The sequence below is a fragment of the Lepus europaeus genome, chromosome 12 (genome assembly GCF_033115175.1).
Source record: "Lepus europaeus isolate LE1 chromosome 12, mLepTim1.pri, whole genome shotgun sequence".
NCBI lineage: Eukaryota > Metazoa > Chordata > Mammalia > Lagomorpha > Leporidae > Lepus > Lepus europaeus.
Genome location: NC_084838.1, coordinates 5,673,268 through 5,697,290, shown reverse-complemented (window position 1 = coordinate 5,697,290; position 24,023 = coordinate 5,673,268). Strand labels below are relative to the sequence as shown.

The 24,023-nt window shown below is 62.2% G+C and overlaps 2 protein-coding genes across 3 annotated transcripts in view; both read left to right on the top strand.

The window, feature by feature from the left end:
- LOC133771490 (volume-regulated anion channel subunit LRRC8A) overlaps positions 1-11,912 on the top strand; it is a 28,126-nt gene extending 16,214 nt beyond the window's left edge. For both annotated transcript variants that reach the window (XM_062207413.1, XM_062207415.1), the window contains exons 3-4: positions 4,148-6,312; positions 10,157-11,912. In XM_062207413.1, the coding sequence (XP_062063397.1) occupies positions 4,156-6,312; positions 10,157-10,432 (2,433 nt within the window). In that variant the 5' untranslated portion in view covers positions 4,148-4,155 and the 3' untranslated portion in view covers positions 10,433-11,912. The remainder of the gene's footprint in view (positions 1-4,147; positions 6,313-10,156) is intronic.
- Positions 11,913-13,640: 1,728 nt separating this feature from the next.
- LOC133771147 (phytanoyl-CoA dioxygenase domain-containing protein 1-like) lies at positions 13,641-23,948 on the top strand. Its single transcript, XM_062206888.1, has 7 exons — positions 13,641-14,105; positions 14,358-14,425; positions 16,322-16,480; positions 21,776-21,851; positions 21,978-22,025; positions 23,521-23,576; positions 23,668-23,948. Exons 2-7 carry the CDS (start codon positions 14,393-14,395, stop codon positions 23,869-23,871), a joined length of 576 nt encoding a protein of 191 aa, XP_062062872.1. The 5' UTR covers positions 13,641-14,105; positions 14,358-14,392; the 3' UTR covers positions 23,872-23,948.
- The last annotated feature ends 75 nt before the right edge of the window (positions 23,949-24,023 follow it).

The following is a 24,023-nucleotide window of genomic DNA, read 5'->3' as shown; positions in this document are numbered from 1 at the left end:
GGAGGACCCAGGCTGGTTGGAGGCCTGGGTCTCCTCACCCCTCAGTGCCTTGTTTCCACTTTCTGTAAAAATTAGATTCATTCGTTTTATATTTATTAGAATGATAGAGAAATCTTCCATCTGCTGGTGCATTCCCAAATGGTCAGGGCCGGTCCAGGCCGAGGCCAGGAACCTGGAACTCCATCCAGGTCTCCCATGTGGGTGGCAAGAACCCGAGTACTTGAACCTTCCCCCGCGGCCTTCCCGGGGGCATCAGCAGCAAGGAGCTGTCTCGGAAGAGGAGCAGCCAGGACTCGAACCAGCACTCCAGTGTGGGACGCCAGTGTCCCGAGCAGTGCCCCGGTGCCTGCCCCAAAAGCGTTTTCCACCACCTAGAAAAATGCCCCCAGCCCCCTGCACCTGCTGCCTCCCTTCAGGTGTGCCAGGGGAGCCGTGAGGTGGGGGGTGTGCCCCTGAAGGACCCACCTGCACACCGGAGCTGAGGGCTTCCTCTGTGACTCATGGGCCGTGTGAAGCCGGGCAAATAACCTCTCCCTGAGCTTCGTCTCCGTGTTCGTGAACCGGGCGTGAGGAATACTGACCAGTCTCCAAAAAAGAAGGAAACTCTGCTCACTCTGCAGCGTGGATGAACCCGGAGGGCGTTACGCTGGGCAAAGCAGGCCCTGGAGAATCAGGTCCACAGAGGCAGGCAGAAGACAGGGGCCGCGGGGAGCCCGTGGGTGCAGGGTCAGGGTGGCTGTGCAGCCATGCATACGCTCGGTGACTTCGGGGTGCATTTTACCACAACACAGAGAAAACAGAAACACGGGCACACAACAGTGGGCGCCCCGGCTCCTGTGAGGACCCAGGGCGTGGCCCTCAGCCTCACCGGGAGCTGCTCTGGCTCTGGGCAGGTCCCTGCCTGGGGCTCCCTCTGCTTCCGCAGGGCAGGAAGAGGGAGGGCCCAGGCCACATCCCCCTGAAACTGCGGCCCTGCTGGCCCCCACCCGCGGCCCACGCCCTTCTCACCCCAGCCGCCTCCCCTCCCAGGCTCTCATGGGTGCAGCTCTGAGTCTGCTGAGCACCTGCTGTGTCCTCTGGGGGCACCTGGCCTGGCCCCACCCTAAGCCAAGCACCTTAGGTGCATTAGATTCCAGGGACTCTTGGCAGCAGCCCTGGGAGTTGCTGGCCCAGCAGGAACCCAGGCCCACCTCAGTGCTGCTTCCTTCGTCCTAGTGCGAGGGGAAGCAGCCCCATGGCCCCGCAGGCCCTCTGACCGCCTGCTACCGCCTGTGGGGGCCTCACCGTGGGGCGGGGGCCCAGCAGGCCGCTCTGACCGCCTGCCACCACCTGTGGGGGCCTCACCGTGGGGCGGGGGCCCAACAGGCCGCTCTGACCGCCTGCCACCGCCTGTGGGGGCCTCACCGTGGGGCGGGGGCCCAACAGGCCGCTCTGACCGCCTGCCACCGCCTGTGGGGGCCTCACCGTGGGCGGGGGCCCAACAGGCTGCTCTGACCGCCTGCCACCCCTGTGGGGGCCTCACCGTGGGGCGGGGGCCCAACAGGCCGCTCTGACCACCTGCCACCCCTGTGGGGGCCTCACCATGGGGTGGGGGCCCAGGCTGCTCTGACCACCTGCCACCCCTGTGGGGGCCTCACCATGGGGCGGGTGCCCAGGCTGCTCTGACCGCCTGCCACCCCTGTGGGGGCCTCACCGTGGGGCGAGGGCCCAGGCCGCTCTGACCGCCTGCCACCCCTGTGGGGACCTCACCGTGGGGCGGGGGCCCCTCCAGCCCCAGCAGCCCCTGGATTTGGTGCATGCACCCTCTTTTCTCATCTTCCCTGAACTCCCATCAGAGAGGGACAGCGACTTGTCCAGAGTCGCACAGCAGAGGTGAGGAGGAAACACTAACGGGACTTGGGGTGATCCCTCCGGACAGGTGCCCCCCACGAGGGCAGGCCTCGGCACGAGCCTGAGTCCAGTCCTGGCCCTTCTTAGCCACGTGACCAGCCCAGGCTCTGCCTCTGGACTGAGCATCCAAGGCAGGGGACACACCTTAGTCACTTTGATTGGGTCCCCAGGACCCAGCCTAGGACTGAAGGGAGTTCAGGAAGTGCCTTGAGGCTGGGCGGAGTGGGGACTGGGCAGGGCAGAGTCAGACCTGTAGGGGAGGGGCTCCTTCCCACCCTGGGCGGGTTGGCTTCCCCTCTGAGCCTCAGGGCGATCACCTGTGCCTAGGGAGTCCACCGCACTGCTGGGAGCCTGGGTGTTCACCCCTCCTCCGCAGAGAGCCTGGCTTGGCGACCACATCCTGCCTGGACAGAAACGGCCCCCACCTCCGAGGGCCGGCTCCCCGCCCGACAGGCTGCTGCTGGCCCTCCGGCTTCTCGGGCAAGGCCCTCCTTCCTTCCGGCCCCCAGCCCCTGGGCCCCCACCCTGGATGAGGGCTTGGAGCCAGGAAGCCATGTCTGATTCACAGCCCTCAGCGAGCACCCCTCTGCTTCCCCGGAGTGTGGGTGGGGTGCGGCTCCAGCCGGTCATTAAAGGGCCCGGGCCTTCCTGTGTGCCAGGCGCTCCCCTGGCCTCCCCAGGAGGGCTGGCCCTGGGCTGGAGGCGGGTGGTGGTGTCTGCTGGCCCTGCAGTGACCTGCGCTCTGGAAGCCCCGGGTCTGAGGCTGGGAAACTGGCCTCCCGGGCCTGAGACCACGGGCAGGCACGGGGCAAGCCCTGCGCGGTGGCGTGGACCCAGCAGTGAGAAGAAAGGGCCTGCCACTGGGCAGCAGCGCGGCCTTGGGCAGGCGGCTTTGCCTCCCTCAGCCTGCGTCCCCCATCTGCAGAATGGGACTAAATTTAGAAGTCCTTCCTCCCGGACATCAGAGAGATTCCATGAACGCCTGCGTGGACGTGTGTGCCCCATGCCCGGGCCCTCAGCGGCCGCTGTGGCTTCTGTGACAGGCCGCCTCTACTCAGTGTCCCCACGCTGCCTCCCTCACACCGGGCCTGGGGCTGCCTTCCCGTGCTGCCTGTCCCCAGGCATCCAGGAGGCAGTCCGGGTTTACGTTGCCGCAGTCCTTAGTAACGCCCGTCATCCCAGCAGCCGCCATCTCCAGGTTGACACAGGAGTTCACAGTTTGTCTTAGAAATCCAGACTCCGGCTTAGAAAGCAGAGTGTGAAGTGAAAGCACAGTTGTGTTTTTAAAACCACACAGGAAGGATCCCCGTGTGGACCTGGCGCCGTTGTCTGCTTTTCCCGTTGTTCTCTGGGATACCCACTTCCTTTCCCTCTCGTGCCCGTCCTGCAGGGTGCTGTGAGGACAGCCTCCACGGGCAGGTGATGGTGGCCGGCCCAGGACAGAGCTCCTCCTCACGCTTACCTGACCACGCGCCACCCTTCCCAGATGTGGCTCCTGGCCCGGTGTCTCCCAGACCCGGCCTTCGTTAGAGTGGTCGGAGTCACGTGTTAGACATGGGGTTCCCAGGCACCCGAGCCGGGGCGGACTCTGGGGCAGAAGCGGCTCTGTGATTTCTCATTCCTTTCTCTGCTCACCGCCAGAGAGGGTTTTTCAGGGGCCAGGCCCAGCCATGTCAGCCAGCCTGGGCGGGGTGGGATGGACAGGGCAGGCGTGTGCTCTCTCCATGGGCCAGGAGCCTGTCTAACCTGCTGTGTGTTGCCTTCCGCTCTCCCCTGGCTGGAGGCCCCAGTCACGTACATGCACACACGTGGGGCAACATGCACGTGTGTAGAACTTGCCACTGTTTGCAGGTGAGCGTGCGGGCAGCGCCCCTGCGTTCTGCTGTGCTCTTACCTTGCGGAAGCCCCTCCGCCCTGCGCTGTCTGTAGTCATCAGGTGGGTGGACTCTCGGCTGGAATCCCAAACACCCTTACTGGAAGGCAAAGGGCACTGCGGGACACGGTGAGGCCGCGCTGGCTGGCTGTCCAGTGAGGAGGCTGCCCCCCCCCCCCACGGTTTCCCGGCCGACGGGCGACTGCGTGATTCCTGCCGAAGGGCCCGCAGTTGGCTGCCCCGTGGAGCGCTCAGGCCAGCCAGCCTGGAGGTGGGATTTTCGGGCACTGGTGGGGTTGCCACTGTCTTCTTCCCCCGACCCCCCCCGGATCGCGGGAAGGCAGAGCCCTGCCGTGGTAACCCCTCTCTCTGGCTCCCTTGCAGGTGGAACCATGATTCCGGTGACGGAGCTCCGCTACTTTGCGGACACGCAGCCGGCGTACCGGATCCTGAAGCCGTGGTGGGACGTGTTCACCGACTACATCTCCATCGTCATGCTGATGATCGCCGTCTTTGGGGGCACGCTGCAGGTCACGCAGGACAAGATGATCTGCCTGCCTTGCAAGTGGGTCACCAAGGACTCCTGCAACGACTCCTTCCGCGGCTGGGCAGCCCCTAGCCCGGAGCCCACCTACCCGAACTCCACCATCGTGCCGGCCCCTGACACGGGCCCCACGGGCATCAAGTACGACCTGGACCGGCACCAGTACAACTATGTGGACGCCGTGTGCTACGAGAACCGGCTGCACTGGTTTGCCAAGTACTTCCCCTACCTGGTGCTGCTGCACACACTCATCTTCCTGGCCTGCAGCAACTTCTGGTTCAAGTTCCCGCGCACCAGCTCGAAGCTGGAGCACTTCGTGTCCATCCTGCTCAAGTGCTTCGACTCGCCGTGGACCACGAGGGCCCTGTCCGAGACGGTGGTGGAGGAGAGTGACCCCAAGCCGGCCTTCAGCAAGATGAACGGCTCCATGGACAAGAAGTCGTCGACCGTCAGCGAGGACGTGGAGGCCACCGTGCCCATGCTGCAGCGGACCAAGTCGCGGATCGAGCAGGGCATCGTGGACCGCTCGGAGACCGGCGTGCTGGACAAGAAGGAGGGGGAGCAGGCCAAGGCGCTGTTCGAGAAGGTGAAGAAGTTCCGGACGCACGTGGAGGAGGGGGACATCGTGTACCGCCTGTACATGCGGCAGACGATCATCAAGGTGATCAAGTTCGCCCTCATCATCTGCTACACCGTCTACTACGTGCACAACATCAAGTTCGACGTGGACTGCACCGTGGACATCGAGAGCCTGACGGGCTACCGCACGTACCGGTGCGCGCACCCGCTGGCCACGCTCTTCAAGATCCTGGCGTCCTTCTACATCAGCCTGGTCATCTTCTATGGCCTCGTCTGCGTGTACACGCTGTGGTGGATGCTGCGGCGCTCGCTCAAGAAGTACTCGTTCGAGTCGATCCGCGAGGAGAGCAGCTACAGCGACATCCCCGACGTCAAGAACGACTTCGCCTTCATGCTGCACCTCATCGACCAGTACGACCCGCTCTACTCCAAGCGCTTCGCCGTCTTCCTGTCGGAGGTGAGCGAGAACAAGCTGCGGCAGCTGAACCTCAACAACGAGTGGACGCTGGACAAGCTGCGGCAGCGGCTGACCAAGAACGCGCAGGACAAGCTGGAGCTGCACCTGTTCATGCTGAGCGGCATCCCAGACACGGTGTTCGACCTGGTGGAGCTGGAGGTGCTGAAGCTGGAGCTGATCCCGGACGTGACCATCCCGCCCAGCATCGCCCAGCTCACGGGCCTCAAGGAGCTGTGGCTGTACCACACGGCGGCCAAGATCGAGGCCCCCGCGCTGGCCTTCCTGCGCGAGAACCTGCGGGCGCTGCACATCAAGTTCACGGACATCAAGGAGATCCCGCTGTGGATCTACAGCCTGAAGACGCTGGAGGAGCTGCACCTGACGGGCAACCTGAGCGCCGAGAACAACCGCTACATCGTCATCGACGGGCTGCGCGAGCTGAAGCGCCTCAAGGTGCTGAGGCTCAAGAGCAACCTGAGCAAGCTGCCGCAGGTGGTGACGGACGTGGGCGTGCACCTGCAGAAGCTGTCCATCAACAACGAGGGCACCAAGCTCATCGTCCTCAACAGCCTCAAGAAGATGGCGAACCTCACCGAGCTGGAGCTGATCCGCTGCGACCTGGAGCGCATCCCCCACTCCATCTTCAGCCTGCACAACCTGCAGGAGATCGACCTCAAGGACAACAACCTCAAGACCATCGAGGAGATCATCAGCTTCCAGCACCTGCACCGCCTCACCTGCCTGAAGCTGTGGTACAACCACATCGCCTACATCCCCATCCAGATCGGCAACCTCACCAACCTGGAGCGCCTCTACCTGAACCGCAACAAGATCGAGAAGATCCCCACCCAGCTCTTCTACTGCCGCAAGCTGCGCCACCTGGACCTCAGCCACAACAACCTGACCTTCCTGCCCGCCGACGTCGGCCTGCTGCAGAACCTCCAGAACCTGGCCGTCACGGCCAACCGGGTGAGTGGCCCGGCCGCGGGTGCCCACGCGGGAGGGCGGCCCCCGGAGGCCCGGGGTAGGAGTCCTCCCCTGTGGCTCCCACGGCCACCTGGAGGGAGCGTGCGCGGGGAGGGCTTCCCACACCTGGGCTGGGGAGCCCACGTTCGCCAAGGATGCTGCCGAGTCCTCCTGCCAGAGTGCTGGCGTGGGGGGTGGGCCCTGTCCCCGAGCTTACTCTGAGCCAGGTCACCGGCGGCAGGCCCCAGGCCCACGGGTCTCTCCTGGTGCCGGGCCGTGCACGCGGGACGGCCTGGAGCTGTGGGGTCTTCCTCAGCTCGTCCCCAAGGGCATTTGGAGCCGGGGGGCTATTCTGGGTCCACCAGGGACAGAAACGGTGTGCGTGGCCGCTGCCGCTGCCTGAGGTGACCGGCACTGCTCGTGCCGCCCTCCCCTCCCCTCCCCTCCGCACTGGGCAGCGGTGAAGGACGGAGGTCGGCTTGATGAGACTGGGTTGTCACCCACTGTTTTTGTGAAAAGGAAATTTTGCGAACCTTTGGGGGCCGGGTGTGGGAAGCCCCGCCCTGGAGGTGCCGTGGAGACTCTGGGTAGCCACACGCACCTGCCTCTCGCCCTGCCCCTGGTGCCCTTTGGCGGAGGCAGGCAGGGCGTTGAGGACAGGGGTTGAGGGCAGGGTACTCCCGGGTTTGTGGTCCAGCTTCCTGTGCATGAGGTCACGGCCCCTGGGGGAGCCTCCCGCCCTGCTCTCGGGTGGGGAATGTCGTGGCAGGGGAAGCCCAAGGCCGGGCCCCCAAGACCCAAGCAGAGGGCAGCCCCGTTGGCTTCCCGGGTGCGTGCCTGTGTCGTCCTGTGTGGGGTGTGACTGGGAGGGCAGTAGCCCCTGCCCCGTCCAGACCTCTCGGTCCCCTCCCCGGCATCACTCACACCCCAGCCGGCTCAGAGCCTTCCTGCTTTCTCCCCCACGTCCTCCCCTGCAAGCCAGCCTGTCCTCCACAGAGCTGGCATTGTCACAGAGCTTATCTCGGCCCCTGAATCATGCCTCAGGGGGGAGTGTACACGGGCAAGGGTCACCTCTCAGGTGGTTTGGCTCCCACTGTTCAGGAAAACCAAAGTCCCCGGGGAGGAGCCGCCCTGGGGAAGCACCAGTTGACCGTCTGATGAGTGGGGTCCGGGGGAGGGGGCGAGCACGTGGCTCCCGCGCCGCAGGGCTGGGGCTGGATTGCCCATAGGGCTCAGTGCTGTTCCCGGAGCCTCCAACCTGCCCCCTCCTGTCCTGCACCCCAGTTCCTGGCACAGAGCTTGCCTGTTAGTGTCACTCCTGGTGGCTGAGGTCACCCTCAGGAAAGCAGCTGGCGGCAGCCCCCCTCCCCCATCCCAGAGGAAGGAGACCCTCTGGACGCTGTGTTTAGTGTAGGCTTATAGTGTAGGCTTAATCACATCCTGTCCTGCCCCTGGGCCCTGGAGGCCTTTGTAGGGGAGAAGGGCCCATGGGCCAGTCGCAGGCCGGCCCCTCGTTTGGGCTGAGACCTCGGCCCCTCTCTGGCCTCACTCCTGGGCGCCCTGACTCCAGGCAGCCGCTGTGGACCGTGGTGGGCGGGGAGCGCACACTCGCACCTGTTCACGCGTCCCTGTGCTGGTGGGCTCCGTGACTCGGCAAACCGCCAGAGTCGGGCCATGGAGCTGGCAGCAGGGCGTGGGGATGAACAAGACGCACAGTAGCGCGGCGGTGGGCACAGTCCAGCCGGAGCTCTCAGAAACAGAGCAGTGGCCCCTGGAGGTGGGGGAGGAGGAGGGAGAGTGGAATGTTCTGGCTGGGAGGAGCAGAGAGGCCTCTGTGGAGGAGGGGCAGAGAGCTGAGCCCCCAGACTGTGGACTCCCCTGCAGGGTGGGTGGGGGAGGCCCCTGCCCCCTGCCCCCACCTCATTTCACCGTGGCTGCCTCAGCTCCGGTGTGCCGCACCTGACACGCTCACTGGGGTCCTGCGGAGTGAGTGAAGGGATGAAGGAGGTGACCCGTAGCTCCCAGAGGTCACTCGTGCTGTGGCCCTGGGGTGGGTGTGAGAGGCAGCCAAGGGGGTGCGGCCTGAACTGGCCAAGGCTGCTGGAGATGGAGAGTGTGGAGGGAGGGTCGGCAGGAAGTGGGTGGGAGTGGGTGAGGGAGCCATCTTCCGAGGAGGAAGCCCAGGTTTTCAGAGGCGAGGCCGTGTCTGGGGCCCTGGGCCAGCCAGGGGCCCGCACTGAACGTGCCTAAAGCTGGGGGCAAAGTCCCTTCCAGACTTGACACCATCCCCAGGGACGGGAGGCGGGGCCAGGTAGGAGCCTGCCTTGAGCTTCAGGTGGGTGATGGCAGCAGGAGACCAGGCCAGAGTGGGTGGGCTCACAGTGCACGGGGGTCAGGTCTGCTGGGTTAGAAACAGGACTGGCGACTTGGGCCAGACGGTCGGGTCGGTCGCTGAGACAGGGAGCGAGGGAAAGTTGTCTTTCTCCAAGACCAGAGGCCTGAGGCATTTCAGCGCAAATGGAGCAGAGAGGGGAAGGTGGGGCTCGGGTGAGGGGAAGTATCCTGACCCCATGGGTGGATGCGACCCATGGGGGGGGCAGGACAGGTGTGGCCACGGGGGGGCCTCCTCTTTTTCCTGTGCTGCCTGAGAGAGGCAGGGCTTACCTCCTGTCCCCACTGCACCCCAACTCCCCGGCCTCAGTCTGCTCAGCGGGGAAGTGGGGACAGCGACAGAGGCCCCCTGAGGGTGGCTGTGGCGCAGGTTCCCGGTCACCCTCCTGTCTGGCGGAGGGCGCGTCAGGACCGGGTGGCTGTGGCGCAGGTTCCCGGTCACCCTCCTGCCTGGCGGAGGGCGCGTCAGGACCGGGTGGCTGTGGCGCCGGTTCCCGGTCACCCTCCTGCCTGGCGGAGGGCGCGTCAGGACCGCGTGGCTGTGGCGCCGGTTCCCGGTCACCCTCCTGCCTGGCGGAGGGCGCGTCAGGACCGGGTGGCTGTGGCGCTGGTTCCCGGTCACCCTCCTGTCTGGCGGAGGGCGCGTCAGGACCGGCCGGTTCAGGAAGAGCTCGAACCCCCACCCCAGCTCCCCACCCAGCCGACAGCGTGGGCCGTGGAGCCAGGTTCAAGTCCTGCCTCTGCCACGGACCTGCCGTTTGCTTCTTCAGGGCCTCGGTGACCCCTCTGTAAAATACAAAGAGTGTGCAGCGCCTTGACCGGGAGTCACGTGGGTTCAGTGAGCCCACAGCATCGGTGCCCCAAGGGAGCCTGGTGCTGCCTGTTACGTGGAGGAGGGGGCCTCCATGTGGCCAGGACCGGCCCCTGGCTCTCATGTCACCTGGTGACCTGACCGAGACCCTGAGGCCCAGGACACAGCTGGGATGCTCACCCGTATCCGTCAATGCCTCCCACTTCTCAGAAAGTTAGCGGGGGATGGGGGGGTTTCTCAGCACAACCTGTGCTTTCCCAGGTTTTTCTGAAGCCAGGCAGGTGCGACGGCCTGGCTCCCATTGAGCTGGGGGGAGAAGGGGTGGTGGCCACTGCCAGGGTGACATGTCATCCCTCAGGGCCCGGTGCTGAGGACCACAGGAGCAGGCCCCGTCAGCCCCTGGGAGCCCACGGCCCAGACAGCAGATGCAAGGATTGGTAGTGTGGGGAGGACACGGGTGCCAGGGGACCCAGGAAGCTGCAGGAGGTGAGGGCAGAGCCGAGATCTCGCGTGCGGTGGACACAGACTTTGGCCCAGATTGTATGGGTGCCAGGACTCCGGGGCCCGACCTAGGGAGGGTCAGAGAGGCGAGGTGGAGCCCGGAGGGCCGCCCCGCCTCACTCGCGGCCCCTCTGCTCCCCCCAGATCGAGGCGCTCCCCCCGGAGCTGTTCCAGTGCCGGAAGCTGCGGGCCCTGCACCTCGGCAACAACGTGCTGCAGTCGCTGCCCTCGCGCGTGGGCGAGCTGACCAACCTGACACAGATTGAGCTGCGGGGCAACCGGCTGGAGTGCCTGCCCGTGGAGCTGGGCGAGTGCCCGCTGCTCAGGCGCAGCGGCCTGGTGGTGGAGGAGGACCTGTTCAACACGCTGCCGCCCGAGGTCAAGGAGCGGCTCTGGAGGGCCGACAAGGAGCAGGCCTGAGCTGAGCGGCCCGCGCAGGACCCCGCCGCGCTCCCGGGCAGCCGCCCCAGCCTTGCAGGGCAGGAGCCTGGGCCGGACATGCGAGGACACGGACAGGACGGCGTGCGAGGGGCTGGCCCCTTTCCTCCCTCGGAGACTCACGCCCCCCCAGGGCAGGCGCCTGCTGGGGAGACCAGAGAGCGAAGCAGACTCAGCAGTATTTGGACAATCGGGGTCTCCGCCCGGAGACCATGGCTGGCCCGGAGGCGGAGCCCACCCCAGAGGAGCTTGTGGTATTTATCTCCGTGCGCAGCGCCTCCCTCCAGACAACTTTCCCAGGAGAGTTGGCTCGGGCGGGCTGTGTCTCCCTGTCCTCACTCGGCAGCAGGGGGTCACCCCCACCGTGCAGGCCGGCCTCTGGCCCGTGGGAGCGCAGGCCGGGCCTGGGGCTGGCCTTATCAGTTTTTGATTTTTTTTTTTTTAAGTAAAAAAAGAAGTTTTTTTTTTTTTTTTTTAAAGCTTTGAAAATGAATGGTTTTGGTATTAAAAAGAAAAAAAAAACTTAAAAAAAAAAACACACCAAACACACATACACACACATAGGACACTATAGGCCAGTGAGCTAGAGTCTCAGGTGGGGGTGGCCGGGTCCCTGGACGCCGCCACAGACCCGGGGTTGTATTTCCTGTCCTGGGGGTGCAGGGGGCAGGATGTCTCCCCATCTGCCGTGACCTTGGCCCCGAGGCGCTGTTTGTTTCTCTGTTCTCCTGGGGCGGGGATTTTTGTTGTTATTGGTGGTTTTTTTTTTGGGGGGGAGGGGTCTTTTGGTGTCTTGTTTTCTTTCTCCTCCATATGTCTTGGCAGGCGCTCACTTCTGTGGCTGTCAGCCAAAGAAATGTTCTGGAGCTGCCAAGAAGGGAGGAGACGCGGGGTGGCCAGTCCCGGGATGAGCGGTGCTCCACTACCCCCCCCCCCGCCCCTCCATGCACAGTGTTAGGAGACAAGGGGAGCTGCTTCGCCCGGGCTCTACGTCCCGCCTTGTGTGTCGTGGGCTTGCTCAGTGCCACCACCAGCCCCCTGCTGCCTGCACAGGCCCTGTCGCCACGGGGGCCCTCACGCGCAGCGCTCCGAGGCGGGTCGGGCACGGGGAGGCCGTCACTGGGAGGGCAGCCTCACCGTGCTGGCTTCCAAGCCGGTATTCCTCCCAGGCGCTGGCCTCGCACACAGTCAGGGCCTGGGCGCGGGAAGCTCCCCTGCTTCAGAGCAGCCACTCGGGTCCCTGCCTTAGATCACCCACACGGACACTAAGGCACGTTTTAGCGTCTCCCGTCTCGATGATTCTGTCCGTCCGTCTGTCCATTTGTGTTTTCCCTGCGTTGTGTCATTGGATATACTCCTCGGAAATAATGCACACTAGCCTGTGGCAACCACAAAGCAATCCGTTACATGTGGGTCTGAACTCGCAGAGTTCACATATCAAATAAATGTGTAACAGAGAGAAGCCTGCGGAGTGGTGCGTGTCCCGGGACCCCGCCCTCCCCGGTCGGCTCTTACCTGGTTCAAGCGGCCATTTCTCTCCCCTGTGAATCGGAGCACCTGAGGCTGTGACATGGACAGAGCATCTGCTGTGCGTCAGGCCTGGGCCCGGCCAGGCCTCCCATGGCCAGCACACTCTCAGGCCCATGGTGGTCCTGGTCCTCCTCCCAGCTCAGTCTTCCCCTGTGTGAGACTTGGCGGACCCCTCCCGTGCTCCCACATGCCACCTGAGCTGTGGACAAGTCCGCTCTATACTCTCTGAGCGCCCAGGTTTCTGCAGAGGTGGGGTTGACGGTCACCGCGATGGGGGTGGGGGTGGGGGCTGGCCTACCTCCCAGGCCCTTAGGCACCTGCTGAAGGTCCTGGGACCCCAGGCAGAGACCGGGAGGACAGAGCTGCCTTCAGATGCCTGTTCTTGCCGCATCTGTAAAACCAGCACGGCCCAGGTGATGGTGATGACGGGGGCCTTGGCTCCCAGTGCCGTCAGCGGCCTTACGTCTTCCTCTCGGACCGGGAACTGTGCACTGGGCTCGCAGGGCCTGCACCGGGGGTCTGGGTGGAGAACAGGCCATCAGGTCTGCCTCTCACTCAGTGATGAGGCTGCTTAGGCACCTCTGGAACGAGCCACTGCCTGTCCTTCGCTCCACGGGGACCCTGGGCCTGAGCCAGGACTCCCTCTTGGCTCTGATAGGTGCTGAGCAGCTGGCCTGCACCCCCCTCTAAGACCCCTCTTTGTGTCTGCGGTAGAGGGCTTCCCCTGCTGTCTGGCCTGGCACCCTCCCCACCCCCTCCACTCCCGCCCTGTGGGCCCCAGGGCCCGGAGCAGGAGCGCTGGATCTGGAGCTGCTTAGCTTCTGGGAAAAACAACAGTGTGGAAACACCGCCCACCCACTTCCCAAAGCTGCACAAACAGCGGAGGCCGGGCCTCCTCCACCCCCCCACCCCCCCACCCAGCATGTTGTTCTCTGCCTGAAGCCACAGCGGCGATCTTTTCGATTAGAACAGCTGTTTGGGAAATGTGGGCAGGCTGAAAAAAGTGTTTTAAAGGTTTTTATATAAGCAGTCCTCAAAAAGTTCATGGGAAAAAAGAGCATATTATTATTAAACTGTTTTGCACCAAAATAAGTTTATCTGCTAATTGCACTTTCCCATGAACTTTGGGAAGCACCCGCGTTTTCCACACGGATGAGCCCCTGTGGACCTGTGGACGCCAGGGAGGCACGTGCAGAGCCGGCCCGGGCCAGCGTCCTCAGCCCCACACGGGCGGGGCTCCTTCTGTTAGCCCCAAATCACAAATGGGACAGGAAAGGCCCCCAGGTCTGGAATGCCTACTCGTCCCTGAGTCTCTCCTAGCCTTGGGTAGGGGTCTCGGGGGAGTTGTCCCTGAGTCTCTCCTAGCCTTGGGTAGGGGTCTCGGGGGAGTTGCTGGCCCAGCCTGAGGGGCACTCCCAGCTCCCCGCACCCTCTGCCTGTCCATTAGGTGGTTGATTGCATCAGAAGGGGCTGGGAGGCTGGGAACATCCTGCCCCTGGCTGACTCCTCCCTCTCCACCCAGCCCAGTCCCAGAGTGGGGGGGGGGTGGGCTCACCCCTCCCCCACAGGCCTCCCGGAAGCCGGGACAAAGCAGTGGCACCGTGGCCCAGAAAACAACATTTGACTTGTGGCCAGTGTCCCCGAGACGCTCTGTCCCTCCGCTGTTCACAGTGTCATTGCTGGGAAGGCCGGCGGCCGGCGTTTTGGAGCCAGAGTGGCCCTGTGGGCGGAGCAGACCCGGAGAAGGGAGGTGTTTGTGCTCTGCTCTGCCCCTGGCCTCCCCCTCTGCTCCCCCCACTCCCTGGCCCCTTCCTCTGTCTAAGCAACCCCTTACTTTCTGCCTTGCTCTGTAAAACACCCAGGCTGGCTCTGCCCTGTGGGCCCCCAGGCCCCGTCTGCACCTCACCCCTCCTGGATGTTGATACCAGGGGACTTTCTCATCCTCACTCAAGGCCCAGAGAGGGGCAGGCATTCCTCGGAGTCCCAGGCGACTGAACCGCAGATGTCCCCCATCACCCATCACCCCGCACCGGCTGGGGGCTCTCAGCGGCAGTCTGGGCACCTGCTGAACCACAGTGGTTTATGGAAGGAGCCCCGGGGGGAGCTGTCTAATTCCAGGAAGGAGGTAGGAGAAGGCTAATCCTGGATCAGTGGCGGATGGGGGCTGGGGCACCGCAAATCCAGGGCAGGAGGGAGGAGGCTGGGGAGGAGGGGCTCAGGCTAGAGGCACCTGCTGCTGTGTGTGTCTTTAAGGAGAGGCCTAGGTGGCCCCGGGTTGGGTGTTCTTTGGGTAGGAAAGGGTTAAGCACTCCTGGGCTTCCCAGGCTGCAGCCAATCTCCCCTCTTGAACTTTCTCCTCCCCTGGAACTGGACACAGTGCCCAGAGCCACCCAGCGCTGCCCAGAGCTCTCCATGGCCTGCCTGAGCCCCTCACAGCTCCAGAAGGTAGGGGCTTGCACAAGGGAGGGGCTGGGGGGGTCAGGTTGGGGGGGTCCCCCCAGCCCCTTGCATTTCCCACAAGCCCAGAGGCCTGAGGTCACAAAGTCAGCCCTGAACTTTACACACACACAGCCCCTGGGGTGCAGCTCCCAGGGCCCAAAACCAGAATAAAGCAACCGGATCCGCCAGTCCGGCACTGGCCTGGGCCTGGGCAGCTTGGCCAGCCTGAAAGGCTACACCTGGGAGTTGGAGCAACACAGCCTTTCGAAAAACCAAACAAAAAAACAAAACAAAGCCCGTAAATTCCTGCACGGAGACTTGACATTGTCGCCCAGGCCCTAGAATCTTTGTTTTGTGTTCAAAGTCTGCCTGGACGTGGAGACGCCACTGCGACCCCCTCAGTCCATCGGCCGGGACGATCCCGGGCCAGCCAGGGGCTTCCCGCGGCGCGGTGAGCAGCCAGGAGCCGCACTGTGCTGGGCTGACCTTGTGCTGGAGCCCTCGCGCTCACAAACAGCCCCCTCGCCTGGGGGCTCCGCTCCAGAGAGTTCCCAGCCCGGTGCTGGCTGGCTCCAGCTCTAGGTGGCCGGCCCCGCGGTGGTCAGAGGTGGTCTGTGTGTGTCCCTGACGTGTGTCCCTGACGCACACAGGGCCCGAGGTGTGAGCGCTCCGGTGTCCAGTGGGTGGCAGCTAGAACTGGGTGGGCATCCACCAGGGTGGGGTGGGGGAGGAGCAGGAACTGGAACACGGATGCTTTGTGGTGGGCGCCCCTGGGGGCCTCCCAGCTGCCAGGCCCCACCCCGCTGGGTAGCCTCAGGAAAAGGACTGGTCAGCATGAACCCCCACCCCCACCCCGTGTGCTGTAACCCCCAGACCAGCCCCTGCCACCCTGCCCTCCCGCAACAGGAGACTGCACACATGCTGTTCCGTCCTGGAATTCTCGTCCCTTCCTGGGCACTTCCCAGTGACACGTGCCCCAGCCCCTGCCCCTCCTGCCTTGTTCAGCCTTCAGGTCCCCCCGGCCCTCGGCCCCTGCCCTGGACCCAGTCTGAGACTGGGCTGCTCTGTGGGTCTCAGCCGCGGGGCTGTCGCCTGCTCTCTGGGCGGCCGGCACCCCGGGCTTCCTTGTGATGGTCTCTCCAGCTCCAGAAACCCACGCCTCGTGCCCAGAAGCCCAGTCAGTGCAGGGCAAGAGGGCAGGGTTGGAGAGAAAGCGTGGACTTCGGGCAAGCTCCTAGAAGGTTCTACCGTGCCTGGGAAACAAGATGTCAGCATTCAGAGTAGACCCAGAGAGGAAGAGGGCACTACGGCAGCGAAGAGGAGGGGAGTGTTAACGAGGCACCAGCCCATCGGCAGGTGTAGGGCACCCAACTACCAGCCCCTCCCTGCGCGCATGGGCAGAGGCGTGGGAGCCAATCAAATATGGCCCCTCCTGCACGCCGCGGGAGAGGACCGGTGCACCACAGATAAAGGCAGAGGGAGGGAAGAGCCAGCCCGGGCCCCTGCTCCACCTGGGGAGCCTCTGTCTTATCGCAAACAAACTCTCTCTCTCTCTCCCCTCATTTCTCTACTGAACAACAAGTCCACGGGCCAGGGGAAGCCACTCCCTGGAAGCAGGCTGAGACAAGTGTTAGTTGAATAAATGAGTGAGGTTACACTTCTGTGTGACACATGCCCACCGCGGCGGGTGGGAGGGAGACCATCTCCCCTTCCCCGTCTGCCCTTCCTGTTCCACTCCGCTGAAACCCAGCAGCCGGCAGCAACTGCTCCTCGCTAGGGGACAAGCCCCTCCGCCCACGGCTGGGCGACAGAGGAGTGAGCTGGACATGTGGTCGCACCTAAGGTGGGCCTCAGGGAGCGGCCGAGGGCAGACCGAAGTCTGAGGTTCCCTCCCGCCTGCAGTTCCGGGAGGATGGGTTCCTGGTGCTCGAAGGGTTCTTGTCTGTGGACGAGTGTGTGGCCCTGCAACAGAGGATTGGCCAGATAGTGGCCCAGATGGACGTCCCGCCCCACTGCCGCACCGAGTTCTCCACCCAGGAGGAGGAGCAGCTCCGAGCCCAGGTAGGTGCCTGGGGCAGGCAGAAGGTTTGATGGGGAGACCAGGCCCTGGGAGATCCACAAGACCCACGGCTCCTCCTGACAGCAGATCAGGCCCCAGCATCCCCCTGCCGTGCGCCTGGCTCAGCCCCCAGGGGCCTCTCCTTTCCTCCTCACCCCTCGTCCTGAGCAGTGAGGGAGGCACCACTGTCCCCATCTCACAGGACAGAAAGACGGGCTCAGGTCACTTGCCCTGAGCCATGCAGTTAGCAATGGAGAGAGTCAGGATTTTTGGAGCTTTAAATGTTCATTTATTTTCATCTACTTGGAAGGCAGAGCAACAGAGCGCGCTGTTGGCTCACTCCCCAAATGCCTGCAACAGCCGGGAGCCAGGAGCCCCATCGGGGTCTCCCACGTGGGTAGCAGGGGTCCAAGTGCATTAGCAGGCAGCTGGATCAGAAGCAGAGGAGCCAGGACTCAAACTGGCACTCCCAGGGCTGGCGCTGTGGCACAGTAGGTTAATCCTCCGCCTGCAGCGCCAGCATCCCATATGGACGCTGGTTCGAGTCCCTGCTGCTTCTCTACCGATCCAGCTCTCTGCTGTGGCCTGGGAAAGCAGTAGAAGATGGTCCAAGTCCCTGGGCCCCTGCACCCGCGTGGGAGATGGGGAGGAAACACCCAGCTCCTGGCTCCTGATCGACACAGCTCCGGCCATTGCGGCCATTTGGAGAGAGAACCAATAGACGGAAGACCTTTCTCTGTCTCTCCCTCTCACTGTCTGTAACTCCACCTCTCAAATAAATAAAATCTAAAAACAAAAAACACAAAAAACAAAACCTGGCACTCCCAAGCGGCTGCACCACAGTGTGCCCCTGGCCCAAGTCAGGATTTGAACTCGGATTCATCCGAACCCAAGTCTGTGCTGTTCACAGCTGTGCTTCCTCAGCGGCCTCTCTGTGGCCGGCGACCCCAGAGCCAGCCCGTGGTTCTGCTGGGTCCACCTGCGTGAGCCTCAGCCCAGGCAGCCCAGGAGCTCCTGGCCCCTGCCACCCAGTGACCTTGTAGCCCCAGGGACAGGGCCCGGCACAGCTGCAGGTGGATATGGGTTTAGGGCTGTCCCACACAGTGCTCCTCACCGTCCAAGTCTGCGCTGGGCGGCCGAGCTCTGGTCCCCGGTGTTGGCCGGGCTCACACTCACGGCGAGGAGCTGCTGCCACCTGGTGGGCGCGAGGGGATCTACACACGAGGCGGACAGGCATCCGGAGGGAAAGGTTTCCTCGTGTGCCGGCACACCTGCCTTCCCGGAGGGGGCTGCGGAGACCGGAGTGCCCCACCCAGGCCGGTCCAGGGAGGGGCTGCCTGCCCAGGAGGCTCCAGCGAGCAGGGTTTGCGGAGGTGGGAACCAGGCGAGCAGAAGGCGCGCACGCCCCGGCTTACAACGCGTGCGAAGGCCTGGCACAGTGCCCAGGCCTCGGTAACACTCTCAGAATTCATGGCCGGTGTCGCAAAAAGCTGAAGTGGACATGGGGGGGGGAGAGGGACGGGGGGGGGGGAGAAAGGGAGAGGGGGGAGAGGGAGAGGGGGGAGAGGGAGAGGGAGGGAGGGAGAGGGAGGGGGGAGAGGGAGAGGGAGAGGGAGGGAGGGAGGGGGGAGAGAGAGGGAGGGAGAGAGACAGAGAGGGAGAGGAGAGAGACAGAGAGGGAGGGAGAGAGGGAGAGAGAGGGAGGGGGGAGAGAGGGACAGAGATGGAGAGAGAGGGAGGGGGGAGAGGGACAGAGAGAGAGAGGGAGGGAGGGAGAAAGGGAGAGGGAGGGAGGGAGGGAGAGAGAAAGGGAGGGAGAGAGAGAGGAAGGCAGAGAGAGAGGGAGAGAAGAGAGAGAGAGGGAGGGAGAGAGAGAGAGGGAGGGAGAGGGAGAGAAAGAGAGAGATGGGGGGGAGGGAGAGAGATGGGTGTCCTGCCGTCTCCCTTTCACGCTGTTCTGCCGTGATGGTTCTGAGTTATTTGACAACTCTGTAGGCTGCACAAAACTGATAATAAGGGGCCAGTGCTGTGGCGTAGCGGGCAAAACTGCTGCCTGCAGTGCCGGCATCCCTTATGGGCGCTGCTTCAAGTCCTGGCTGCTCCACTTCCTCTATGGCCTGGGGAAGCAGTAGAAGATGGCCCAAGTCCCTGGGCTCCTGCACCCGCATGGGAGACCCGGAAGAGGCTCCTGGCTCCTGGCTTCAGATCCTTTCAGCTCCGGCCGTTGTGGTCATTTGGGGAGTGAAACAGCGGATGGAAAACATCTCTCTCTCTCTGCCTCTCTGTAACTCTGCCTTTAAAATAAATGAAAAATCTTTAAAAAAAACTTATAATAAGGAAAGGCTAACCCATAGCAGTTTATTTTATTTTTTAAAGATTTATTTATCCACTCCAAACCCAAGAGTTTCATCCAGGTCTCCCATGTGGGTGCAGGGGCCCGAGCACGGGCCACCTGCTGCTGCTCTCCCAGGTGCACTAATTAGCAGGGAGTTGGACCGGAAGTGGAGCAGCTGGGAATGGTGCTCATTTGGAATGCTGACATTGCAGGCAGTGGCTTAACTCACTGTACAACTCTGGCCCCACTAACATTATTTGTTTATTTTGTCAACTTTATTTGAAAGGCGGACAGACACACAGACACACACAGAGGAAGCTCCCAGTTCCTGATTTGCTCTCCAAACGGCTGCAGCACCAGCACCCAGGCACCCAGCCGGGTCCCCAGGCATTTAAGCCGTTACCTACTTCCTCCCAGGAAGCCGGACTGGAAGCCCAGTAGCTGGAACTAGAACCGGGCGGTGCAGTGTGGGACGCAGGTGTCCCAGGCGGCGACTTAACCACTGAGCCACGCGCCTGCTCCTGCCTGAGCGGTTTTTGTGTGGAAGTGTACACATATGGCCAAAACCATTCTTGGAATTTGGAAATTCAGCTTTTTTCCAGCAGTCTGATCTAAGTGCAGCTGGCCGTCAGCCCTGCCGTCACAAGGGGGCGCCACCAATGCTGTGTGTGTGTTTGTTTGTTTGTTTTTTAATTTTTGACAGGCAGAGTGGACAGTGAGAGAGAGACAGAGAGAAAGGTCTTCCTTTTGCCGTTGGTTCACCCTCCAATGGCCGCCGCGGTAGCATGTTGCGGCCGGCGCACCGCGCTGTTCCGATGGCAGGAGCCAGGTGCTTCTCCTGGTCTCCCATGGGGTGCAGAGCCCAAACACTTGGGCCGTCCTCCACTGCACTCCCTGGCCACAGCAGAGAGCTGGCCTGGAAGAGGGGCAACCAGGACAGGATCGGTGCCCCGACCGGGACTAGAACCTGGTGTGCCGGCGCCGCAAGGCGGAGGATTAGCCTGTTGAGCCACGGCGCCGGCCATGCTTTTTTTTTTTTTTTTTATTGCATTTTTGCATCCAATCATGTCTATAAGATGCCCATCTGTGAGTGCCATACTGTACGACCATTCTGTTACCCACTTTAGTACAGTGTTCGTAATTTACACATGGAGCGGCCGTTTGGCCTAGGAATTAAGGATGCCTGTGTTGAAGATGGGCATTTGCCACAGGGTTAAGGTGCTGTATCCCATACTGGAGTACTGGGTTCGAGTCCCAGCAACTCCACTTCTTCTTTTTTTTAAAGATGTATTTATTTTGAAAGCCAGAGTTACAGAGACAGATGGAGATGGAGAGAGAGAGAGAGAGATCTTCCATCTGTTGGTTCACTCTTCAGATGGCCACAATGGCCAGCACTGAGCCAAGCCAAAACCAGGAGCCAGGAGCTTTAGCCGGGTCTCTCATGTGGGTGGCAGGGGCCCAAGTACTTTGATCATCCTCCGCTGCTCTCCCAAGCCATAGCAGGGAGCTGGATCAGAAGTGGAGCAGCTGGGACTCGAACCTGTGCCTATATGGGATGCCGGCATCACAGACAGTGGCTTTACCAGCCACGTCACAAGGCCAGTCCCCCCAGGCTACTCCACTTCTGATCTGGCTTCCTGCTAACGGCACCCTGGGAGGCAGTGGGTGATGGCTCAGCCACTGGGATCCGTGCCGGCCACTGGGAGATCCAGGCTGAGTCCTGCTCTCCGGGCTTCAGCCTGGCCCAACACTGGCTGCTGTGGGCCTCTGGGGAGGGAGCCAGCGGGTGGAAAAGTCTCCCTCTGCTCTCTGCCTGTCAAATGAACATAAACAGACTTGTTGAGAGACTAAAACATGCCTGTGTTCCGTACTGGCGTGCCTGGGTTTGGTCCCTGGCTCCAGCTTCCTGCTGATGGGGACCCCGGGACGCAGCCGTGCTGACTCGGGGAGTTGGGTGCCTGCCATTGGTAGCTTCTCTTTTTTAAAAAATGCCTTTTTGGCCGGCGCCGTGGCTCAACAGGCTAAGCCTTCGCCTAGCGGCGCCGACACACCAGGTTCTAGTCCCAGTCGGGGCGCCGGATTCTATCCCGGTTGCCCCTCTTCCAGGCCAGCTCTCTGCTATGGCCCGGGAGTGCAGTGGAGGATGGCCCAAGTGCTTGGACCCTGCACCCGCATGGGAGACCAGGAGAAGCACCTGGCTCCTGGCTTCGGATCTGCGCGATGCGCCGGCTGCAGCGCGCCAGCTGTGGCGGCCATTGGAGAGTGAACCAACGGCAAAAGGAAGACCTTTCTCTCTGTCTCTCTCTCTCACTGTCCACTCTGCCTGTCAAAAAGTAAAAAAAAAAAAAAGAAAGAAAAAAAAAGAAAAAAATTTAAAAATGCCTTTTTATCTTTGAAATAGTTTATTCGTTTATTTATTTGAAAAGCATGGAGAGAGAGAGAGAGAATCTGCTGTCTGCTGGTTTACTCCCTACATGGTCAAAACAGCAGGGCTCAGCCAGGCTGAAGCCAGAAGCCAGGAACTCTATCAGGGTCTCCCACATGGATGGCAGGGACACAAGCTCTTGGACCATCTGCTGCTGCCTTCCCAGGCACATCAGCAGGGAGCTGGATTGGAAGTGAAACAGCTGGGATTTGAACCGGCGTCCACGCAGGACACTGGAGTTACAGGCTGCCGCTGTAGCAGCTTCGCCACAACGCTGGCCCCTCAGTGTGCCCCATCTATGATGTGTCCATCTGGCCTTAACCCCATTGTGAGTCCAGGGTGTGTGCGCTGCGGTAAGAGGTTTGCCGGAGATTCTGTGTTTGCAGCTCTGGGCACTGCTGTCAGGCACTTGGGGTTCCGGGTCACTGCCTGTGCCTCTGTGGACAAGGCCGAGAGGCCCCCTGGGGAGGGAGGCACCCGAACCCTCTTCCTCTGACCCCGGGTTCCCTCTCCGTCCATGCTGTCTGCTTCTCACAGGGCAACTCTGACTACTTCCTGAGCAGTGGCGACAAGATTCGATTCTTCTTTGAGAAATGCGTTTTTGACGAGAAAGGTTTGGAGACGTGGGGGAGCCCTGCTGGGGGTGGGCTGGACTCGGGGACCGGATGCCCGGGGCCGGGTGGGCACTGGGGCCAGCAGCCTCCCTCTCTTCTGCCTCTACCTGTTCTTTGTGTCACAGGGAAGTTCCTGGTCCCTCCGGAGAAATCGGTCAACAAAATCGGCCATGGTGAGCCAGGGCCACAGGAGCACGAGAGGAACTGGGGAAACTGAGGCTAGGGCGTGAGGGAGTCTTCCTGGAAGCCCATAGCGAGTAAGAGGCCAGGCGAGAGGCATTTCTGCCGAGGTCCTTCTACATCCCGTGGTGCTAAGCCCGTGACACAGCTGCCACGGCCCCGGGAGGTCACAGCAGCCCCCCCGCACAGATGGGCGTGGGCAGGCTCCTCCACTCACGTTTGCCTGCCCTGGTGGGGTCTGGATCCAGGCAGTGGGGAGCCTCCTGCAGGCTGGCATGTTAATGTGGCCCCTATCCTGAGATCCCGAAAACCAAGGGGGAAATTCTCCCCTGCCTTTTTTTTTTTTTTTTTTTTTTTTTTTTTTGACAGGCAGAGTTAGACAGTGAGAGAGAGAGAGACAGAGAGAAAGGTCCTCCTTTTTCCGTTAGTTCACACCCCAAGTGGCCGCTATGGCTGGAGCATTGCGCCAATCCGAAGCCAGGAGCCAGGTGCTTCTCCTGGTCTCCCATGGGGTGCAGGGCCCAAGCACTTGGGCCATCCTCCTCTGCACTCCCGGGCCACAGCAGAGAGCTGGACTGGAAGAGGAGCGACCGGGACAGAATCCAGGGCCCCAACTGGGACTAGAATCCGGGGTGCCGGCACCGCAGGTGGAGGATTAGCCAAGTGAGCCGGGGCGCCGGCCCCCCTGCCTTTTTTAACAGGATCATACATTATAATTTATCTTGTTGAAAACTTAAATTTACTTTTATTTATTTTAAAGGCAGAGATTGAGAGAGAGAGAGAGAGAGAGAGAGAGAGAGAGAGAGAGGTCTTCTATCCACTAGTTCACTCCCCAGTTGGCCATAATGGCCGAGCTGTGCCAATCCGAAGCCAGGAGCTTCTTCCAGGTCTCCCACGCGGTTGCAGGGGCCCAAGGACATGGGCCATCTTCCACTGCTTTCCCAGGCCACAGCAGAGAGCTGAATCGGAAGTGAAGCAGCTGAGACTCGAAACGGCCCCCATATGGGATGTGGCACTGCAGGCGGCGGCTTTACCTGCTACGCCACAGCACCGGCCCTGTAACCACTATAAAGGATAGCATTAAGCACACTCACCCTCATTTTTTGTGATCACCATGACAGTGGCAAATAACCACAAGGAGTGCCTGTCTCGAGCCAGGCCCTGGGTTGTGGCTGTACATTCGGGCACCCGCTGGGTGCTACAGCAGCTCTTTCCAATCCTCATTTTACTGGTTCCCGGAGGTCACATGGAGTAAGGGACAGGCCTTGCAATCCCTGGTCCTCTGTGGGGGTGGGAGTCAGGGCCTGATGAGGTTCCCAGCCGGCCGGAGGGCCACGGTGAGGCCACGGGTGGGCTGAAGGTGCCTGGGGGCCCCTCACTCAGCAGCAGAAGGTTGGGCGCATGCTATGTGGGTGTGTCAAGGTGAGGCCAGGGAGCGGGAGGGCCACACAGGGCAGGGCTGGCCTCTGAGCCACCTCTGTTCCACAGCCCTGCATGCCCGTGACCCTGTCTTCAAGAGTGTCACACACTCCCCCAAGGTGCAGGTGAGTAGAGGCGGGAACAGGGGTGGTGGAGGGCGCGGACGCAGGTGTCGGCAGGACGGCGGCCTGAGTGCGACCTGTGCCTTCCTCGCAGGCCTTGGCCAGAAGCCTGGGCCTGCAGATGCCCGTGGTGGTGCAGAGCATGTACATCTTTAAGGTGAGCTCTCCATCCGCCCCAGCCTCAGTTTACCCTCTGTACAATGGGCACAGTGCTCTTCCCAAGCCCTCCTCTCCCCAAGCTGCTGGGATTCTTGTTAAGCTGGTGGGAGAACGTGTAAGGTTGGTCTCCTCTGGCTAAGGCGCCCGGCACGTAGCAGGTGCTCGGTAAAACGCGTTGGTAGGGGTGGGGGGCATTTAGCACAGGGGCTCAGTGACTGCTTGGGATGCCTGCAGCCCCCGTCATTTCAATCCTGGCGCCGCTGCTGACCCCAGCTTCCTGCTGGTGTGCAC